Source organism: Schistocerca cancellata, chromosome 8 (assembly GCF_023864275.1).
Source record: "Schistocerca cancellata isolate TAMUIC-IGC-003103 chromosome 8, iqSchCanc2.1, whole genome shotgun sequence".
Lineage (NCBI taxonomy): Eukaryota > Metazoa > Arthropoda > Insecta > Orthoptera > Acrididae > Schistocerca > Schistocerca cancellata.
The window spans coordinates 600987281-601011365 of record NC_064633.1 but is presented as its reverse complement, the minus strand read 5'-3'; the positions used below and the strand labels follow the sequence as shown (position 1 = coordinate 601011365).

The 24085-nt window shown below is 41.6% G+C and overlaps 1 protein-coding gene across 1 annotated transcript in view; it reads left to right on the top strand.

The window, feature by feature from the left end:
* LOC126095706 (neurobeachin-like) overlaps positions 1–24085 on the top strand; it is a 794263-nt gene that overhangs the window by 593145 nt on the left and 177033 nt on the right. The window contains exon 26 of the mRNA XM_049910457.1: positions 12480–12657. Coding sequence (XP_049766414.1) covers positions 12480–12657 — 178 coding nt within the window. The remainder of the gene's footprint in view (positions 1–12479; positions 12658–24085) is intronic.

The window sequence follows — 24085 nt, the reverse complement described above, 5'->3', positions numbered from 1 at the left end:
GAACAGCCATCCACAATCTCAAGTCAGACTCTGATTTCATCATTCTCCCTGCAGACAAACGCTCCACCTCTGTCACACTGATCCACAGTGACCATCTGACAGAAAGCAGTCTGCATCTGACTGACTCCCCCACCTGCTGGCCCTTCCATAGTTATTCCATGCTAGAAGTTTAGAATAACCTCCAATCCCTACTCAGATGCTTAGGCCAATACCAGAATATTTCCCCTGAATCCATATCCCTTCCCACTCCCAATGACCCTCTTACATGTTTCCTAAAATCCATAAACCAGACAGTCTTTGTCTCCACTGCCATTGTAACTGGTTACTGCACTTCCACTGAAAGAATATCCACTCTTGTCAACCAAACCCCCAGCCAGTTGCCTGTGGACTAGCTTCTGATATTAAAAATATGAGCTTCACCGACACTTGACCACCCCCACCCGATTACCACTCGGATCCCTACACTTGTTGCTGTTGGTGCCACCTCCTTACACCAGTATCCCATCAAGCCCATGGCCTTGCTGCTATAGAAAACTACCTCTCCCAACATCCTCCTGATCCAAACCCATTACCTCAGTCCTTGAATGCCTAACAATTACATTCTCGCACATAACTACTTCTCCTTTGACAGGAAGTTGTATAAAGATATCTGTGATAAGACCATGTGCACCCACATGGCATCCTTCCAATCTAACCTGTTTATGTACCATCTGGAGGAAACCTTCCTAACCCCCCAAAACCCTTTGTCTGGTTTGGATTCTTTGAGGGTATCTCCATGATCTGTATTGAGGGTCAAGATATCCTATCCTCATTCCTCCAAAGCCTCAATGCCTGCCTCCTTCTCCCATCTGCTCCATCTGGTCCACCTTAGCCCATCGTGCTATCTTCCTGAACATTGACCTCCACATCTCTGATGGCTCCGTCCATACCATACCATATCGAGGCCATCAACCACAAACAGTACCTGCATTTTGACTGCTGTCACCTCTTCCACACCAAAAAAATCACTTTCATTCAGTCTGGTCACCCTTAGGTTGCATATCTGCAGCAATGAGAATTCTGTTTCCAGTTTGGCGATGGTCTCACAAAGGTCTTCACAGAGAGACACTAGGTTTCACAAAGGTGTTTGCAGAGAGACACTAGGTCTCACAAAGATCTTCACAGAGAGTCACTATCTCCCAAACCTAGTCTGTAAACAGATTTTCCATGCCAAATTGTGACACATTCCTTATCCTCCCACCACCTCCAAGAATCAGCTACAAAGCAGTGTTCTTGTCACCAGCTATCAGCCAGGACTGAAACAACTGAACCACATCCTTTAGTAGGTCTTTGATTATCTATCTGTTGTCATGCCTGAAAATGAGGGACATCCTACCCAAGATCTTTCCAACCCCTACAAAAGTTGTATTCCATAGCCCGTCCAATCTATGCAACATCTTGGTCCATCCCTACGCCTCTCCCATTCCCAACCATTTTCCCCTGAGATTATATCCCTGTGGAAGATCCAGGAACAAGACCTGTCCAACCCACCCACTCACCTACCTAGCATTTCTTACTACCGTCCTGTCATAGGTTTATCGTATCCCAGGGCCACCCGTGAACACAGTTAAGTCATATATCAGCTCTGCTGCAATTTGTGCACAGTATTTTATGTAGGTATGACCACCAACCAGCTGTCGACTAGAACGAATGCCCATCGCCAAACTGTCACCGAGAGCGGAGTCGACCATCCAGTGGCAGAACACGCAGCTGAGCACAACTTTCTCAAGTTCGATGACTGTTTTATAAACTGTGCCATTCAGATCAGCCCTCCAGCACCAGCTTTCCTGACTATGCAAATGGGCATCATCCTTATCCTCTGTTCTGTTACCCCCTTTTAATCCACTCTCCCATGTTATCATCATCGTGTGCTGCATGGACGCACCAGTATTGAGCACTGCATGAATGTACTGGCACTGGTGCCCATATGTTGCATCCGTGCCTGTGCACCTGCTGCCTCTTCCTCCCTGCATTCCCATCTCACACATATTCTACATCCCTCCAAGCCAACAACCACCCTTCCCTAACCCTTCCTCCCACTCTCTGCCTCTTTTCTTCTCTCTCATACTCCACGTGACACAACCCTTCATCTCAGTCTACCTACCAAACTGCAGTCATGGTATAATGTATCTGGCCAACACAGTATAATAGTGCAGGTGTAGAGAGAGAGAGAGAGAGAGAGAGAGAGAGTGTGTGTGTGTGTGTGTGTGTGTGTGTGTGTGTGTGTGTAGGGTGAGGCAGCTAAGTCATAACACCCCTTGTGTCTCCCCAACTGTAATAGATACAAAGATGCTCTTTGGACAGTGAATTGCAGGGACAGGGGCGACAGTGAATTGCAGGGACAGGGGCTACTTGAATACATCACATTTCATGTTTGTGCTATTTTTAATTACAGAGATATGAGGCCATCTTTGTTTTTTTATATAGAACTCTATGTTAAATTTTAGCATAACATGATGGGCTTAAAAAGACGGCTTCAAATATGTGTATATCTTAACATTTAGACGAATAGTTTTTGAGACACAGATATGTTCTCGTATCGTGTTTGTCTTTTGAAGCGGTGTTGTCCAATGCGTCCTTTCCTGTTGTGTAGAGTACATGGTAAATGTCGCGAGTCTGTCCTTAAACAAACATGGCCATTTACGTTCCAACAGTAATACATACTGCAATATTTTGTGCAAAAATTAACTGACAATGTCGCGCAAATATTATTCAGTTATTTGATAACTGTGATACCAAAATAATAGACAACACACAGTATTAAAATACTACAAGATGTTAATACATTTTAAGTAACAGAAATACAAATGTAAATGAGTAGGCTCTTATTGGTCACAATTATTTCATACACATTTGTTTTTTACTTGAAAATATTTACTGGTGATCACAGTACGAAGCAAATACACACAAAGATGCAAAATACATACTATACATGATACAAAACTTTACTGAAGCATATGCTCAAAATGCTTCCCCTCTGCTGCAATGCACATTTGTAGTTGCCGTTCGAATGATTTGTGAACGACTGCGAGGGTGTCACGTGAGATATCAGCGCTCGCTTCGATGATATGTTGCTTCATATCGTCTGGTGTAGTTGGTATTTGAGCATACACATTATGTTTGATTGCTTCCCACAGTAAAAGATCAAAGGGGTCAAATCTGGAGACTGGGCTGGCGGCCCCTTCACTTCAGCACATTGTCCTTTCCAACAATCTGGGAACTTTTCATTTAACAGCTCTGTAGCCACACGGGAAGAGTGAGCAGGACAGCCGTCATGTTGGAACCACATACACTGATATGTAGTTAGTGGTACCTCTTCCAGCAAAATGGGCAGAACGTTTCGCAGGAACTGTGCATAGTTATTGCCATTTAGTATACCCAGAATGACGTACGGCCCCAAAATGACATTTCTGATGATGCCGCACCACACGTTAACACTCCACGGTTGCTGATGCTGTACCTGTCAAAGCCAATGAGGATTCTCTATTGACCAGTAATGCATATTATGCAAATTCACTTTACCATGGTTGGTGAAAGTTGCTTCATCAATAAAAAGCACCCGTTGAAAAAATGTTGGATCATCTTGTAGGCACTGCAGAGCAAACCGGATAAATTCCTAGCACTGTTCAAATTCCACACCAGAGAGTGCATGATGTAATGAGGGGCAAAATGGGTGAAATCTATGCCAGTGCAATATGCGTAGAACACTTTTCTGGCTTATACCTCATTCCGAGGCGATACGTCACGACAAAACAGTAGGGTCGTTACGCGCCAATGCTAGAACGCCCTCTTCATGTACCTCGCCAGTTACATTTTTCTGCCTTGTCCTCTGTATGGCATTCCGTGATCCCGATTCAAGTAGTTTTTTGCAAATACGTGCAAGAAGCTGGCACTTACAATGCTCACAATCAGGGTACAGCTCTCCATATCACGTTATTGCTCTACCAGCATATCTTCTGCTTTCACCATACACTAGAAGTGTATCTAACTTTTCTTCATTGATGTACATGCCTGCTCCAAGAAACTGAGACGGAAATGTGATGTCTCATTAGCCCAGCAGCACATTTATACCCTTTTCTCCACCGTCATCTTGTGGCATTATTGAGAAGCAGGAAAACAACACCTTCACTGTTAAGATCCTCAGTCGTCAACAGGAAAGGTCGCATTTGACAACGCCGCTTCAAAGGACAAACACAATATGAGAACATATCTGTGTCTCAAAAACTATTCACCTAAATATTATGATACACACATATTTGAAACCATCTTTTTAATCTCATCATGTTATGCTAAAATTTAATGTAGGCTTCAATTTTAAAAAAACCAAATATGGCCTCATATCTCTGTAATAAAAAATAGCACAAACATGAAATGTGATGTATTCAAGTAGCCCCGGTCCGTGCAATTTAATGTCCAAACGGCATCTTTGTATCTATTACAGTTGGGGAGCTTCAAGGGGTGTTATGACTTAGCTGCCTCACCCTGTATATTCTACCTCAAAATGGGATTCACGTAGAAGTTAATGAAGTTTCATTCTTTTATGTGTGCCTGTTGACAACTCACCCCTTCCAGTATTCAGCAAGTTGTTTCCTTTACTCCTAAAATTTTTATGTACTGCCAGAACTGATCATACTACACTCCTGGAAATTGAAATAAGAACACCGTGAATTCATTGTCCCAGGAAGGGGAAACTTTATTGACACATTCCTGGGGTCAGATACATCACATGATCACACTGACAGAACCACAGGCACATAGACACAGGCAACAGAGCATGCACAATGTCGGCACTAGTACAGTGTATATCCACCTTTCGCAGCAATGCAGGCTGCTATTCTCCCATGGAGACGATCGTAGAGATGCTGGATGTAGTCCTGTGGAACGGCTTGCCATGCCATTTCCACCTGGCGCCTCAGTTGGACCAGCGTTCGTGCTGGACGTGCAGACCGCGTGAGACGACGCTTCATCCAGTCCCAAACATGCTCAATGGGGGACAGATCCGGAGATCTTGCTGGCCAGGGTAGTTGACTTACACCTTCTAGAGCACGTTGGGTGGCACGGGATACATGCGGACGTGCATTGTCCTGTTGGAACAGCAAGTTCCCTTGCCGGTCTAGGAATGGTAGAACGATGGGTTCGATGACGGTTTGGATGTACCGTGCACTATTCAGTGTCCCCTCGACGATCACCAGTGGTGTACGGCCAGTGTAGGAGATCGCTCCCCACACCATGATGCCGGGTGTTGGCCCTGTGTGCCTCGGTCGTATGCAGTCCTGATTGTGGCGCTCACCTGCACGGCGCCAAACACGCATACGACCATCATTGGCACCAAGGCAGAAGTGACTCTCATCGCTGAAGACAACACGTCTCCATTCGTCCCTCCATTCACGCCTGTCGCGACACCACTGGAGGCGGGCTGCACGATGTTGGGGCGTGAGCGGAAGACGGCCTAACGGTGTGCGGGACCGTAGCCCAGCTTCATGGAGACGGTTGCGAATGGTCCTCGCCGATACCCCAGGAGCAACAGTGTCCCTAATTTGCTGGGAAGTGGCGGTGCGGTCCCCTACGGCACTGCGTAGGATCCTACGGTCTTGGCGTGCATCCGTGCGTCGCTGCGGTCCGGTCCCAGGTCGACGGGCACGTGCACCTTCCGCCGACCACTGGCGACAACATCGATGTACTGTGGAGACCTCACGCCCCACGTGTTGAGCAATTCGGCGGTACGTCCACCCGGCCTCCCGCATGCCCACTATACGCCCTCGCTCAAAGTCCGTCAACTGCACATACGGTTCACGTCCACGCTGTCGCGGCATGCTATCAGTGTTAAAGACTGCGATGGAGCTCCGTATGCCACGGCAAACTGGCTGACACTGACAGCGGCGGTGCACAAATGCTGCGCAGCTAGCGCCATTCGACGGCTAACACCGCGGTTCCTGGTGTGTCCGCTGTGCCGTGCGTGTGATCATTGCTTGTACAGCCCTCTCGCAGTGTCCGGAGCAAGTATGGTGGGTCTGACACACCAGTGTCAATGTGTTCTTTTTTCCATTTCCAGGAGTGTATATTTAATGTTTATTGACATAGAAATAACATCATCGTCACTTATTGCTTCATTTTGATACTTTAGATGCTTCAGCAATACATTGGATGTATGTCAATTTAAATTTGAGAAACACACACACACACACACACTCACACACACACACACACACACACACACACACACACACACACACACACATGAAGAGAGAGAGAGAGAGAGAGAGAGAGAGAGAGAGATCCTATTTGTAGGAATTTTTGTGTTGCTTATATTTTAAATTACGATGTAGGCTATTGAAAAATTTAACTGTTGCGTGTGAATACTCATCTAGATTGAGATATGTAGATAGTACATGTGCATCTTGTGTTGTGACTATGGACTTGTTTATTTTGTTGTAGTTACACAGTTCTGTGTAAAAGATATTCACTTGCAATCAGCAGGCATTTATATGTTTAAAGGTTTGGCAGACTCAGTATTATCATCTGAATGAAGTGCAGTTACATGATGCAAGTTTCTTCAAGATAAAAGTAGCTCTGACAAATTGTCTGTGATTTTTAAAGACTTTTTTTGCTAAGTTCTGAGCTTGCACTTTGACTTATCACATGGAGAGTGTGACACGCACTGTTTGAAGCGTTTTCATGTGACTGCGATTTTAAATTGCTTTGCAGCCATATTTCAAGAAATTAAGTTTCAGAAAATTTTTTCATTAATGAAACAATGGATATTCCAAGATGGAGTAACAGCAATATGCTAAATTGTTTAAGTTTTCAGATAAATTCCTTTCAAGATGGGGGGGGGGGGGGGGGGGGAGGAACCACACACACACACACACACACACACACACACACACACACACACACAGGGCCACTACTCTGGTCACTGGAGTCTGATTACAGATGTGTCCAGTGTGGTGGTGGGGAGTAAGTAGGAGGCTTGAGGTGACGACAAAAGGTGCGATGGTGGTGTGTGTGTGTGTGTGTGTGTGTGTGTGTGCGTGCGCGCGCTTGTGTAGTGCTGGAGTGGAAGCAGGGTAGGGGATAGGTAGGTGGAGGACACGGAATAACAAGGTTGAGGCCAGGGGGGTTCCTGGAACAAAGGATACATTTTATGGAGAGTTCCAACCTGCACAGCTCAGAAAAGCTGGTGTTGGTAGGAAGACTGTAGATGGCGTAGGCTGTGAAGCAGTCATTAAAATGAAGCACTCTCTGTTGGGCAGCATATTCAGCAACTGGCTGGTCCAACTGCCTCTTGGCCACAGTTTAGCAGTGGCCATTCATGTGGACAGACAGCTCGTTAGTTGTCATGCCCATGTAGAAAGTAGCACATTGGGGTTGCAGCTTAGATTGTTGATCACATCACTGCTTTTGTAGGTAGTTCTGACCTTGATGGATTAGGAGGTGACTGTGACAGGGCTGGAGTAGGTGTTAGTGGGAGCATGTATGGGACAGATTCTGCATCTATGTCTGTTGCAGAGGTATGAGTCATGAGGCAAGAGGTTGGGAGCAGGGGGGAGTAGGGATGGACAAGGATATTGTGTAGGTTCAGTGGACATTGGAATATCACTGTGAGAGGGGTGGGTAGGATATTGTTCATTTCTGGGCAATGTGAGAGGTAGTCGAAACCTTCCTTACCGCCCAGAGCCCAAAGTCTTTACCTGGTTTAAATTTATTGATGTCATGTTTATAATCTAGACTGAGGACAAGGATATCCTGTTTGCATTCCTCCAGAACCTCAATACCTTCTTCCCCATCCACTTTGCCTGCTCCTCCTCAACCCAACAAACCACCTTCCTCGACCTTGACCTCTACCTCAGAGATAGCTACATCAGTTACCGCTGACCATATCAAACCTGCCAATCACTAACAATACCTCCACTTCGACAGCTGCCACCCTTTCCATATAAAGAAGACCCTTCTGTGCAGCTTAGCCGTCAGTATCAATCACATCTGTGGTGATGAGCAGCCTTCTCCAAATATGCCAAGGATGTCACTGAAGCCATTACAGACTTAAATTATCCTTCAACCTTGTCCATAAACAGATCTTCCATGCCCTGTCCCTCGAGTCACTTAGCACCTCCCACATATCCACTGTCCACCTACAAATGTGCAATTCTCACATGACTCAGTACCACCCAGGACTGGAGAAACTAAATTACATTCTATGCCAGGGTTTCGAATGCCTCTCGTCGTGGCCTGAAATGAGGATTATTGTCCCAGCTGTTTTCCACACCCATCTCTCAGTGGTGTTCGACCACCCACCAAATGTGCACAATGTCCTTGTCCATCTGTACTCCACACCTGCTCCCATCCCCTTGCCACATGTCTTATATCTTTGCAATGGACTTAGATGCAGGACCTATCCCACACATCCTTCCACTACCACTTACTCCAGTTCTGTCATAGGCAACACCTACACCATCAAAGGCAGGGCTGCCTATGAAACAGCCATGTGATGTACAAACTAAGTTGCAACAAAACGCCACTTTCTAACTGGGTATAACAAGCAACTAAGTTATCTGTCCACATGAATTGCCATCGCCAAACTGTGGACAAGAGACAGCTTGACCACCCAGATGATGAATATGCTGCCTAACATGACGTGCTTTACTTAAATGACTGCTTCACAGTCTGTGCCATCTGGATTATTCATACCAATACCAGGTTTTCTGAATCGGGCAGGTAGGAACTCCCCTTACAACATATTCTTTGTTTCAATAGCCTGGTGCCCTCAACCTTTGCTAGACCCTGTTCTCCACCTATCTGCCCATTCCCTGCTCCTACTCCTGCATTACACATGCTTTCCATCCCATTGTTGTAGCTATTATAATTTTCCAACAATATTAGAGAAGGAAAGTTGCCACTCACCATATAGCAGAGATGCTGAGTTGTGATAGTATGGGGCGGTGGGTGGATTAATAGAATAAATGTTTTGTATTTTTCCTGTTGTTTGCCGTTCTCAACACTTGCTCTCTAACTACAGTATTGGCAACCAGAAAGTGATTAGCAAAACCTGAAGCCTGTAATTAGAATTCCTAGTGCCCACTTCATCTGAGAAATACATTTGTAGCTACAGCTTATAGCTCTGAGGAATTAGGAGATTGTCTGGGATTCATAATCGAAAACCATTCTCTCTAAAATGTTCACTATATTCTGAAAGTCACAGACTAAAAAGAATCCACACAATCCAACTACCAGAGCAGTTCAGAGTCTAATGTGATGATGCCACTGTAACTGTTCAAATTAAATGTTTAAGTGAATGCTCGCCATAATTTGATGATAATGTTCATCAAACGCCACGCTAAATGATGGTAGAATGTCTGTCCTGCGGCGGCACGTGAAAATACGACATACACAAACTGAAGATAGATCATTAAAGTCATCCCAGAATTAACACTTCACTCGAAAATGATTTCATGGTTACGCGTATCCCGAGTAACTTATTACGGCATCCGAGGCTGTTTATAGCAATGATACCAACGCGACGCGACTCCCGGCACAGGTGGTGCGCTAATCAGCGTCTGGAGAGAACTGGGGCCTTCCTTCTCTCGCGCAGCGTTCTTACATATAAAGCCGCGGTGCGGACGGCTAAGGGAACGTCTGATCAAATCTGCTCTCCCGACTAGCCGCTGGGCTAGTATTGCACCACTTTAAGTTATCGAATAAATCATTGCTTCCTTTGCTGATGGCTGATGAAGCTCTCAATTTAAATGTGCAATCAACACACAGGTAAGTAATCATAATAAAAGTCTGACGTGGCTAAGTAAAATATTTTGGGTGAGATAATTAATTTAATTACACTACACGCAGTAGACGAGCTCTGAACTTGCCCTTTGGAGATACGCTATCGCTATAGTTTTATAGCTATTCAGTTGAAACATCTCACATCTTTATGATTATAGCGGATCTCCCTTTTACTTAAATTTAAACATCCTAGCTTTATTTATTTTCCTACTTAATCTATCTTGCTTCCTTAATTTTTAAGATAAAAACCAGGAAATCATGAATTTCAACTAAAATTTTAATTTGTGATATCCAGAATACTGTTTCTACTAAATTATTATGCAAAAGGAATCTAAATATAAATTTTTAAGTTTATAGCTCTTTTCTGTTGCGCCAATGATTTTTACAGAAAAACGTCCAAATATCAAAAATGGTTAAAGTTATTGAACTGATATTCAACACATATTGATTTAGTATTACTCCTGACATGCTAGAAACGTTTCAGGTTATTTACTTGATTTCCAAAGTATTGCGCAACATTTATGACGTCAGAGCTAGTTACAGCGGACTGGCTGGCACACAATGGAAAGACTGATGTGAATTTTATAAGGCGTGAGTAGGCTGCTTCCCTACAATAGGCACAACAAAAAAGATTCACACGATATATGTTGTGCATATCATGACTCAGCGTCTCTGCTATATGGGGAGTAGCAACTTTCCTTCTCTAATATTGTTACATTCCATCCTGGATTTTCCATTATTATAATTTTCCCATTCTTTATTCCCCTCCTTCTCTCATCCCCCAGCACAGCTTTCTGACACTACACTTAGTAGCTCTGTTCCGTCCCCACCACATCCCTGCACACTCCAATAGGCAGCACAGCATCTTCCTCCACCGCTGCTATCCGTCCCCCTCATCACCCCACTCCTCCTCCTTACCCGTATGATCAACGCAGATTTCTGCTCATGTTAGATGCAGTCGCAGTCGGGTCCAGGTAGCTGGAGACAGTGGCCCTTTGTGTGTGAGCTGTGCTTGCCTATGTGTGTGTGTTTTGTATTTCTGAAGAAGTTCTTTGTCAAAAAGATTAATATTTTAGCAGTATTTTTCATTGTGCCTGTCTGGGAGTCAGTGCCTCATCTATGTGGTGAGTAGCAGTCTATTCATTCCATATTTTTGATTTCAGTAACCAAGACATGGCATGGGATCAAATTGTTGTAGAAGTGGGGAAGGGGGTAAATTCATGTACACTGTTTGTTCTTTATTATTATTTTCTTAATTTTGTTGGAACCCGATAGTAATCACGGACATTTAATATCTACTGCTGATGCGACATCTATTTAATCTGCAGCTGTAATTAAAATTCTGATGCTATCTACAATTTTTTCCTTAAATAAAGGTATTTACATCATTATTGTAAAAAAGGATCAACACAGATCCTAGGACGGAGCTCTGTGGTACTCGATACTTAATCAGAGATTTATTAGATAAATGTTCTGTTGTTTTAATGACGTTGGCTTTGATTTCATCATGCATTAATTTTAACATGACTGTTCAGGAAAGGGGGGGGGAGGGGGGGGGGGGGGAAGCTAGTACAGCAAATTTCAAAAATTATTAATTCCAAGTGAAATGTCATTGAAGATATTGTATATTTATCTGAATAACACAAATGACTTAATTATCAATTATTCTAATTCTGTAGCAAGTCCAATGATTATGATTATGATATTATGTGTAAATAGTAATTTTAGTGTGCCCTACAATAGACTGCAATACGTACGAATTATACCTAGCTTTGTTGCCTGTCGTCGCATCTTGCTTAGTATGTTCATGTTACAACAACTTTTAAAGGCTCATGAGAACAATTAAATATGTATCATATTTGAAGCTACTTATTAATAAATGTAAAGTAGTTGGATAGATAAAAACCAACTCACCAAGTGGTGGTAGAGAATACACATATAAAAAGGTTTACTTATGCAAGCTTTCTGAGCCAGTGGCTCCTTCTTCTGGCAGAAGGGTTGAAGGGGAAGGTAGAGGGATGAAGGGAAAGGAGCTGGAGAGGTTTAGGAAGAGGGGTAGAGTTCACAAAAGTCACCCAGAACTCTACTTCAGGGGAAATTTACTGGACATGATGAGAAGGAAAGACTGATTTGTTAGAGCAAACAAAATTATAATACAGATATTGAGCAGTACATATAAGCTGAAGAATAATTTTACATCAGTCCTTCCTTCTGTCTCCTGACCTGGAGTTCTGGATGACTTTTCCAAACTCCACCCCTCTTCCTTCCCCTTCAACACTTCTGCTGGGAGAAGGATCCACTGGCTCCGAAAGGTTGCATAAGTAAAACCTTTTCTATATGTTATGTTCTCCTACTGCCACCTAGTGAGTAGATTTTTTATCTATCCAATTACATTGTATTGTCAAAAAAATATTCTCTCTTCCCCTCTGTGTGTGTGTGTGTGTGTGTGTGTGTGTGTGTGTGTGTGTGTGTGTGAGAGAGAGAGAGAGAGAGAGAGATTTTATATTACAGTGTTCTGTTTCGTAGTTTTGAGCTCCTATTTTGATAGTCTCCTTATGGTCTGTGCACTGTGGAGGAAATCAATGTGTAATTTCTTTTATGTGACCTGATGAATGACAATGAAAGACTGAAACAAGTGTTAGTATTTTCGATACCAAATTCAGGAGGAGACCAAACAAGCACAGTTCCTGTCACTGGCCATAGTGTACTTCATTTCGGTGCTGATGGTGTCCAAGTACCGTGACATACTGGAGCCACCAGTCGCGCCACGGCCTCCCAGCCCGGGGCCAGGTCCAGTGCTGCGTAACGATGGTGGTTCCCACCACAGCAGCAGTCCTCCAGGTATGGTTGGCCACTGTTAGTAGTAAGAGTCAAAAAGGCACAAACCTATATGTGCAGCTTTTGTGTGATCGTGTGACAAAGCAGCAGCAGTGCAGTTCATAATTAATTACCAATGTAGCCTGTTTGAAAGCACTTAGCAGCACTTTGTTTTTACAATCATCAGTATCCTGCATAGTGCTACAATTTGCCTTATACTTCCCATTTCCTTGTGTTGGAAAATCCATTCTTTTTATACAAAAGTAATATAGAAAAAAGTAATATCAGGCATCTGATCTTTACAACAATTGGATTTGAAATCTGAGGTGCTTGTATCTGGCAGAAGAGAATGAATTGGAGGAAGTAGAGGAAGAATCCATGTAAATATGGGAAAACCCTGGTCAGGGTGGATACAATAACAATTGATCGTTGGTATCAAAAGTTTCTTGTGGCAGTCATTGTTGATATAGGGCTTCATATTTTTTACACTTAGCTTGTTTGGACACATGACACTCAAATACCTGAAACATAAAGAATTTTTCATCTTTTTGTATGGACGTCAACCTGCTTCCATCTATGAAGTAGATTTTGTATGCTGCTGCATTTATTAAGTGGAACTTTTGTTTATTGTGAGATAAACCAGTCTTTTGTAATCCCGAAACCAATGAACAGTAATTATTATTATTATTATTATTATTATTATTATTTTTTCTATGGGAAACAGTGTGTTCCAGAATCCATTTACAGCTTGACTCCTAAAACACAGCACATAATCAGCCATGTTGCAACATTTCACCGTCACTGTGTCTGGATAATTGCAAAGTTTTTGAGATTTTGTTAGGGAGACTAAACAGAACAACTTTCCACCCAGCTTACAGCTAGTTAAGAGTTATTTCCCTGATGTCTTACCATGCATGGCAACTACCAAGATGTTCCTCAGCAGCATTCAATTTTTGCTGGGCAGTATAAACTTACCATTCACTTTACGTTTACTGATTATAAAGTTACAAAATAAATATTTAAATATTTAGGTGGTTGGTCACTTCTGCTTCGAAATTAAGTGGCTGCATTTCCTTACACCATGTCATACTTCCAGAGAAGCATAGACACTAACCAAATCAACAACAAAATATGTCGACCTGTTTAGGAAATAGTCTCATACTTCTAAGTAATATGTTCATACTAAAGTTATTGCTTCTTTTTTGTTTTGCATATTTGTGAGAAAACTGTCGGGCCTTTTGAGTCCCCACTTCAGGAGAAATAGGCCACAATATACATTAATAGAAAAAGGGGAAAAAAATAAGAAAGCTGAATACAAAATTCTCTTCCAATCCATTCTGGAATGTATTTTTGTCAATGCAGGACAATTATCAAGTGTGATGAGGTTAATAGGAAGGGTGAGTGAGGAGGAGGGGGGGGGCTGGAAGTGTAAATTTGAGTGTATATCAGTTGCTCCAAACTACACCTTGCATAGCGATTATGTCATAAATTTAGTGAAATTGGGACAGTCGCAGGGTCATACCATTTTACCAACTGTCTGCCTTAGAGACACTTAATATCCAGTTGTTACACATGCTCTACTACATGACCCAAGATGCCCGAGTCCCTGATACACTGCACGGCCATTAGGATCCTCCAATGCAGTGCAGTAGCCTTCAATTCTGAAGGTGGGAACTTGTTCTCAAGCATACCCTTGCATCTCACTATCCTTTTTAACATTACCTATGTTAACAGCCCCCTCCTTTTTTTTTTTAATGGTAGAAATTTTTGGTTTACTCAGTTACTTATCATTTACAGTCCTTCCTTATTATTATTATTTTTTTTAAATTTTCACTTGGTTGTGTAAACAACATTTTTTACCGTCTTGTTCTTCTTAGCTTCCCCAAAACTTCTGTCATTTTGGACATGTCATTTTTTATGTGCCCGTACATCTCTGTATTGTGGACTTACTTCTGTTACTTGTTTTGATGTGTACTTATGAGAGTCAGTCTTGTTTCCATTTGTTGTCTGTGTACTTTCCAGGGAGTCAACAATATCTTCCTTGAGATTCTTCTGCCTGCTATTGTACTTCAATTTTATTGGTCTTGTATGTAATACAGAAGCATCTTGTGGCTAATCATAAGTTTTAAGTTTGTTTTACATAAATTTCAAGATGTCCTTTCTACATGATGGAACTGGATCATTCCATCAAGGAATGCAATACTTCTAAACTTTGACACATCCAGATACCACTTTGGGTCCAAAAATTTTGACCAGTATCTGCCATTCCATTTCCTAAATGACACTGACATTCATGGTTGATGATGACACCTCAACTGTGCAGAGTGCTTCTGATAGAATGACTTTTCGCTGGTGGTGTAGTTTGCCTTTGTGGAAATGGATTTCTTGTTATAAATATTCCAGCTGATCATGGCTTTACACTACTTTTATGCACAAGGTTTAGTCTTCATTTTGTCATAATCAGTGTTCCCAATATTTTCACCAACACTAGAGACTGGTAATTGCTGGGTTGCTGGTTAGAGCCTTATTTTGGTAATGTTTTTCCCATTCAGTTCAAATACCTAATTAATTTAAATATAAAGTCCATCAAATATATGCTAATAAACAGACATAATTGTCATTTTCATGAAAACTGCGCTACTACTAATTTATTATTAAATCGTGCATGCAAAAATTGTTTTACTTACAAATATAAGTTCTTAATTGCCGCTCTTTTCTACAATATTGTTGGTAAATGTTGTTTAAATTAAAATAACACTACTAATTAATTTTTTTGATGTTATGCATTTTATGCTTCATGGAAATGCTCATGGAACATGCAGTTTTATTTAAAAATTTGCCATGGGTGGGAACTGAACCTGGGCCAACCACATAGAAGGCAAACATTCTGAAAGAGGGAAGGAAAGGGAAAGACGAAAGGCTGTGGGTTTTACGGGAGAGGCTAAGGAGTCATTCCAATTCCAGGAGTGGAAAGACATACCTTAGGGGGGAAAAAGGACAGGTATACACTCACGCACACACACACATATCCATCCGCATGTATACAGACATAGGCAGACATATGTAAGTCTTTCCACTCTCGGGATTGGGATGACTCCTTACCCTCTCCCTTAAAACCCACATCCTTTCGTCTTTCCCTCTCCTTCCCTCTTTCCTGATGAAGCAACCTTGTGTTGCGAAAGCTTGAAATTTGTGTGTGTGTTTTTTATTGTCTCTATCAACATACCTACGCTTTTGTTTGGTAAGTTACAGCATGTTTGTTTTTAGATATAATAGAGGGAAACATTCCACGTGGGAAAAATATGTATAAAAAACAAAGATGCTTTTAATTACCAAACAAGAAAGTGCTGGTATGTTGATAGACACAATAAAATAAAAAACACACAAACACACACACAAATATTCAAGCTTTTGCAACCCATGGTTACTTCATCAGGAAAGAGGGAAGGAGAGGGAAAGACGAAAGGATGTGGGTTTTAAGGGAGAGGGTAAGAAGTCATCCCAATCCTGGGAGTGGAAAGACTTACCTTAGGGGGAAAAAAGGACAGATATACACTCGCACACAAACACATCCATCCACACATATACAGATAATGTAAATGCAAAGAGGTTGGGCAGATATGTCAGTCGAGGCGGAAGTACAGAAGCAAAGATGTTGTTGAATGACAGGTGAGGTACAAGGGCAGCAACTTGAAATTAGCGGAGTTTGAGGCCTGGTGGGTAACGGGAAGAGAGAATATATTGAAGGGCAGGTTCCAATTTCCGGAGTTCTGATAGGTTGGTGTCAGTGGGAAGTATCCAGATAACCTGGACGGTGTAACACTGTGCCAAGATGTGCTGGCCGTGCACCGAGGCATGTTTAGCCACAGGGTGATCCTCATTACCAACAAACACTGTCTGATTGTGGCCGTTCATGTGAATGGACAGTTTGTTGGTGGTCATTTCCACATAGAAGGCTTCACAGTGTAGGCATGTCAGTTGGTAAATCACGTGAGTGCTTTCACACGTGGCTCTGCCTTTGATTCTGTACACCTTCCGGGTTACAGGATTGGAGTAGGTGGTGGTGGGAGAGTGCATGGGACAAGTTTTACACCGGGGGCAGTTACAAGGGTAGGAGCCAGAGGGTAGGGAAGGTGGTTTGGGGATTTCATAGGGATGAACCAAGAGGTTATGAAGGTTAGGTGGACGGCGGAGAGACACTCTTGGTGGAGTGGAAAGGATTTCATGAAGGGTGGATCTCATTTCAGGGCAGGATTTGAACAAAGATTCTGTAAATTACCAAACGAAAGCGTTGGTACATTGATAGAGACAATAACAAACACAATCACACACACAAATTTCAAGCTTTTGCAACCCACGGTTGCTTCATCAGGGAAGGGGGAAGGAGAGGGAAAGACGAAAGGATGTGGGGTTTAAGGGAGAGGGTAAGGAGTCATTCCAATCCTGGGAGAGGAAAGACTTACCTTGGGGGGAAAAAGGGACAGGTACACACACACACACACACACACACACACACACACACACACATATATACATCCGCACATATACAGACACAAGCAGACATATGTCTGCTTGTGTCTGTATATGTGCGGATGTATATATGTGTGTGTGTGTGTGTGTGTGTGTGTGTGTGTGTGCGCGCGCGCGCGCGAGTGTATACCTGTCCCTTTTTCCCCCCAAGGTAAGTCTTTCCACTCCCGGGATTGGAATGACTCCTTACCCTCTCCCTTAAAACCCACATCCTTTCGTCTTTCCCTCTCCTTCCCCCTTCCCTCTGTAGCAACCGTGGGTTGCAAAAGCTTGAAATTTGTGTATGTGATTGTGTTTGTTATTGTCTCTATCAATGTACCAACGCTTTCGTTTGGTAAGTTACAGAATCTTTGTTTTTAGATATATTTTTCCCACGTGGAATGTTTCCCTCTATTTTATAGTTGCTGTGTGGTCTCTGTGTAAGTACTTGAATTGTTGAACCTGAGTGATGTTGCCATAGTCCTGTCTTGAAGGATTTTTAGCCTCTGTATTTGGAGTCAATGTACTGTGTCTTCTCATAAGATATTTAGAGACCAGTTTTGACAATGATGTCAAGAAGCTTCTGTGAAGGGGTGTCTGACTTCAGTGGTAATCCGGGTGGTTATTGTTAAGTCATAAAAAAAGGCAAGTCGTAATAGTTCTGTTACCCTTTGTTCCCAAATTTATTCCAAGTATTTCTATCCGCTATAGTCTGACGACCTTGTCTAGTACCAGACTGAAAGGGAGTGGAAATAAGAAATTACCAATTGAGTCTTAGGCCTTTTTAAATCTATAAATGTGATCACTATGTAGATCGATTTGCAGTGCTGTAATATCATTTTGAGGCACCAGATATGTTCTGCACAAGATTAGCCTTGTTGAAAGCCCATTAGGTATCACTTGGATTCCAATATGTGTATTGCTGTAATCTGGCAGTGAGGGCACGAAAGAGCATTTTGTAGGTAACTGGTAGGAGATAATTGCCTTGGTAATTGTTTTGTCCATATTATCATCTTTTTTTGATTAGAAGGTGAACCAGAACAGTTTTGCAGTCTGTAGGTATAACTTCGCTCTCCCATGAATTCACTGTGATTACTTGTTGTTTGTCAGTCACGTGTTGGCTCCAGCCTTGAATACCTCAGCAATTACACCATTGTGCCTCAGACTGCCTTTGTTTGTGAGGTGTAATATGTTGAAACATGTTGGTGGAACTGAATCTTCGTACAGGCTGGATTTATCAGATTTCAGTTTTTCTGTAAGAGGTTCAACTTTCTGTAAGAGGTTCAAAGTTGTTTAATTTCTCAAAGTAGTAGTTAAGGTTATCGGAATTAGCCTTTGTGTTTGTCTTTAGTGTTCTATCTGAATGATGGAAGAAAATACTGAGTGGTTTGTAGTTTATTAGTTCTTCCTTTCATGTTCTTTAGGAATTTTGTTTCTTGTTGTTCATTTCTTTTACTCCACTGAAGCCAAACATGCATCCAATTTATCTAATTTTGTTGTATTTTTTTCTGTATTTCTAACAAGTTCCACCCATGACGTAGTCTTTGATGGCTATTCCAATTTTTCCAGATGTGGATGCAGAATTCTAGGGCTGTTCACATTCTGGGGTCTGCTACCTGTGTTTACAAATTTAGGGTAGTATGTTGACTTTCTTTGCTGATTATTGAATGGTCTTGAAAAGTGCATTCTGTATTTGTACACAGACTATATAAATTACTGCACATTTCATTTCAGGGCTCTGGATTGATGGGTGGTTTTTTTGTTTCTGATATTTTTCTGATTAGATTGAAATAGATTTTTATTTGTGAGAGATGGTATTCAAATCCTACATACTAAGACATTCAGGATTTCTGGAGAGAATTTACTAGTAATTGCTACATTGTCAATATGGTATTCACCTATTTGTTCACAAATGACTGCTATGTAGTCATTTTCCGTGTGTGGAAATGATTCTCCCCCATTCTTCTTCCCCTTTCCTACCAGTTTCTTACTGCACAGTTAATTCCACCTTTCATTTCTCTTCATCTTTAATTCATTTTTACTACTCACTTTGTCCTTTCTGTCCTCGCTAAACTAAATATGATAATTTCTTATTAGTGTACTATATTTGACCTGCTCCTCTTTCTGATGCCTTCTCCTTCACATCTTCACCTCTCCTTGTTGTCACAACAGGTGGGCCCCTCTTAATCTACTGTCCGAATGATCTGCCTCCCATTTCCAATCATCCACAGCCAAACTCCTTTTCCTCCTTGAAGAAGGAACATTGTAAATTCTGAAAGTTAGGATTAGTAACCGGAGTTTTGCCTCCAAAAGTCTCCTTGTAATTTTAACAGAAAATAAAATTTCAGTCCTTAGTTCATTCTTATCAGTATTATTTTTACTTTGAACATTGTTAGAGCTATGTGTCGTCTTCTTGAGGAAGAAGCTTATCGCATCACTGCGGTAGAACTGCCATCAGCTAAAGGTCCATTTTCAGTCAGCACCTATCACATTATGCGTAGAATGAGAGCTTCTAACTCCTATTTTTCATATTTTAACTACTTATGACGTAAGACATATCTCTTTCCCTAATGTATACTGGGTGTGCTAAGAGGAATGGTCATTATTTAGGGCTTTTGCAGGAATGTCTAGTAAACATGGGCTGTAAAATACATACCTTAAGAGCTATGAGCAGTTGTTCGATAGAAGATGTGCATTTCACTGTAGCAAAGATGAAGAAGTGTTCTTAGATCTTGAGGTATTCATTTTAGAGTCCATGTTTACTAGACTTTTTTTGCTTTGAACCATCGTTCCTGTTATACCCTTTAATATTGACCATTCCTCCTGGGAGACTGTGTATAATGTTGATATTATAATGCTACCCTGTGGTTCCTGCAGTGTGAAGTCTCAGTAACACCATTTGAAATAATTTTATGATCATATTATCTCTTCAATAACCTACTTTTCTGTATGGACTACTTTTGCTTCTCCCACCCTTCAGGGCTTGAAACGAATCCAACCGCCTGCTAAGAGGGGTGTGTGCTCATGCAAACCACACCTATTAGTTTTTTCTAGTAGTATCCCCATGCTAAGATTCCAGAACCCTCCTAACACTTTGTTCCAGCCCTGCAAGGCTGACACACATCATCCAATGAATAAGTAAGCATCAGTGGTACATGCAAGACATAACAGATAATTAGGCTATGTAATTGGAGACCTTTTATTCATAATCTTATTTTTAGAATGATTGTCCTGCAATAGTTTAATAGCAGTATATATCCAGAATTAGTAAGCTCACTGAGCTCTTATTAGTAGTTAAAAAATATTTTTTTTAAAAATTCTCTTCAATCAAATTTTCTTAAATATTCTAATACACTGCTGGGAAAAAAGTGCACCCTTCTGGAGGTCTGCAAATGGCCTTGCTGCATTGGTAACACTGGTTCATGTCAGATCACCGAAGTTAAGCACTGTTGGGGTTCGGGAGCACTTGGATGAGCCACTGTCCGGGACTTAGTGAACACTTGGATGAGTCACTGTCTGGGACTTAGGGAACACTTGGATGAGTCACTGTCTGGGTTCACCGAGTGCTGTTGGCAAGCAGTTTGCACTCAGTGCTTTTGAAGCCAATTGAGAACTACTTGATTGAGAAGTAGTGGCTCCAATCATGGGGCAAAACTGATAACTGCTGGGAGAGCAGTGTACTGAATACATGCCCCTTGTAATCGACTCCTCCCTCACATCTCTTGTTGATTGTCACTGACTTCAAAATAAACTCATTCAATAAGCTTTGAGAGGAGTAAGATTTACAATAAACTTTTTTACTTATCTTTTTTTCTCGTAGTTGGCTCCAGTTCTTCATGTCTAGGGGCTGATTCTTGAAGCTGTAATTTTTGACATTATAGGTGCTCAGGGTTCCAATTGGTGTAATAACCACTGAAAAATTGTCTGTTTTTATGTTGATTTTTGTTCTTCCACATTTTTCTATGTCACACCGTCTTTACAATTTCTACTTCAAAACCAAAAATTACGTTATTATTGCCAAACATAAAAACATGTCCGATCACATCTGAGACGTGTCTGCTACAACCTTTCTGCAGTACTAACAATATTCCAAAGAGTTTACAAATTTGCTTGACAAATGACTTTCTATTGTGGCAGTGATGTTTTTCATGTCTGGTGCAAAGTGAGATCAAAAGAGCGCGAGAGTTTTTTTTTGGTCACGTGTTGTTTTTTATCTTTGCCGTAAGACTATAGGATCTCCTAGTTTTTGTTACTTCTCTGTTGTTTTTAGTTTTCTTCTCAATGTGAGTTTTCACGAATAAATAGAACTCCGTTAACTCATTATACCGGACGGCTATGCAATTATTTGTTGTAGGCAAGTCGCCTACATAATTGGTGACCTCCGATTAAGGAACTTTAAATCTTTCGTTAGCTACGTCGAACATTAACTGCAAAAGCAATGACCGACGACGGCAAACGATACGGTTCGCTAACGGAAGAAATTCATAGGCTTCAGAATGAGATAGAAACTTTACAGTTGCGTATTTCGAAAGATATGAACTTAAAGCATATACCGGACCAAAGGAATGACGTTGGTTCAACAACCATGGCAGCACAACCACAGCAAGTAACAGCAACGGAAGTGCCCGTTGGTTTCAACGCTTCACCAACTCAACGGTTGCAATTACGGACGCCCCCATTCATGCCTTCTCAGCCACACATATGGTTCGCGGTAATGGAAAATATATTTCTACAACGAAGAATATTCAGTGATCACGAGAAGTTCACCTTGGTGATAAGTAATTTGGACCATCAGACCTCGGTTTTGGTATCTGACATTATAGTGAACCCGCCTACTGAAGGAGCATACTGTAGACTGAAAGAAGAATTAATTTCTCGGTGTGTGAAGTCAGTCGACATCAGAGTCAAACAAGTACTGTACCAAGAGAAACGGGGAGATAGGACCCCGTCTGAATATTGGCGTCATTTACGCAGCCTGGTAGATAGACTGTTACTCCACGTATGGCAACAACAGCTATCCAAAATGTGCGGTTTCCAACGCCACCACACGACTGCCTATCACCCTGCCAGTAATGGTATGGTCGAACGATGGCACAGAACACTCAAAGCAGCATTGATGTGTCATCAAGAGAGATGGACGGAAGCATTACCATTAGTGTTGTTAGGCCTGTGGACAGCTCACAAACCCGATATTGGTGCATCAGTTGGCGAGATGGTTTACGGCGAGCCGCTACAGATTCCTGCAGATTATTTAGTACCAACCTTACTACCTGGATCAGAGGGCCTCACACACTGGGTGCAGCAGCTAAAACGTCACTTCACAAATATACGTTGCCCGCCACCTTCTCGCCATGGTAACCGTAAGGTGTTTGTACACAAAGACTTGTACAATTGCTCTCACGTAATGTTGCGAACAGACTCAGTCAAATCGCCTTTACAACCACCATATATGGGCCCATTTCAGGTGTTGAGTAGAAATAAGCATACCGTGGACATAATGTACAATGGTGTTCCGACAAAGGTATTGATTGAACGTGTCAAGCCAGCATGGGTTTTACCCTCTCCGACCTCTGACACCACGCCTGTGCATCAACACATGATGGACGCAGAGCATACCCACACACCGCTCAGTACATCATCCGAGACAGGTGAATCACCACCACAAACAACAACGTCACTGCCTCCGAGACTCCCCGACGCACACCAGAGCTGGACGTCGAATAAAATTCAAGCATCAAGATATCCCTGGGGCTCCGCACTTTAAGGGGGGGGCTGTGTGGCAGTGATATTTTTCATGTCTGGTGCAAAGTGAGATCAAAAGTGCGCAAGAGTTTTTTTTTGGTCATGTGTTGTTTTTTATCTTTGCCGTAAGACTATAGGATCTCCTAGTTTTTGTTACTTCTCTGTTGTTTTTAGTTTTCTTCTCAATGTGAGTTTTCACGAATAAATAGTACTCCGTTAACTCATTATACCGGACGGCTATGCAAGTATTTGTTGTAGGCAAGTCGCCTACACTATTAATCTATACTATTATTTTATAAATGAATGCAGAAATAAAATTATTAAGTTTCATCAGATTGTGCAATTAATAATAGGAATTTTAAGTGTGCTAAATATTTTGTAATTTCAGATGTTTCTAAAAGAAACGTTATTTTAACTGTACGAGCTAGTACATATCAATTGTAACAATGAAAATGAAGTAATTTCTTTTTATACATTTTAACCTGAAATATAATACATTGTGTACAAAGTCATATGAAATTGTTATTGAAAAACAGCTGGGATAATATTAACCTGTTTAAAAAGTAGAAAGTTTTTTTGGTATAAATAACTTATGTTGAAGAAAAGTAATGCTAGAGGACCATGTCCCTTTACAATATCCCCCTCCCCAAATTTGAAACTATGTGTTTACAATAAGACACTGTCCATTTCATTCAACTGCTCTTCCAGGTCCTTTGCTATCTCTGACAGAATTACAATGTCATGATTTTTGAGACGCCTTTTTGCCTGCTCAATTAACTGCATTTTTATATTTCTCCATTAATCAATTAAATTCAGTATTTCTTCTGTTACCCAAGGATTTCTACTATCCCTCGTCTTTTTACCTACTTGATCCTCTGCTGCCTTCACTATTTTATCTCTCAAAACTACCCATTCTTCTTCTACTGTATTTCTTTTTCCCCCTTGTAGTCAATCATTCCCTATTGCTCTCTCTGAAACTCTCTACAACCGCTGGTTCTTTCAGTTTATTCAGGTCCCATCTTAAATTCCCACCTTTTTGCAGTTTCTTCAGTTTTAATCTACAGTTCATAACCAATAGATTGTGGTCAGAGTCCACATCTGCACCTGGAAATGTCTTACAGTTTAAAACCTGGTTCATAAATTATATAATTCATCTGAAACCTTCCAGTGCCTCGAGGCCTCTTCCATGTATACAACCTTC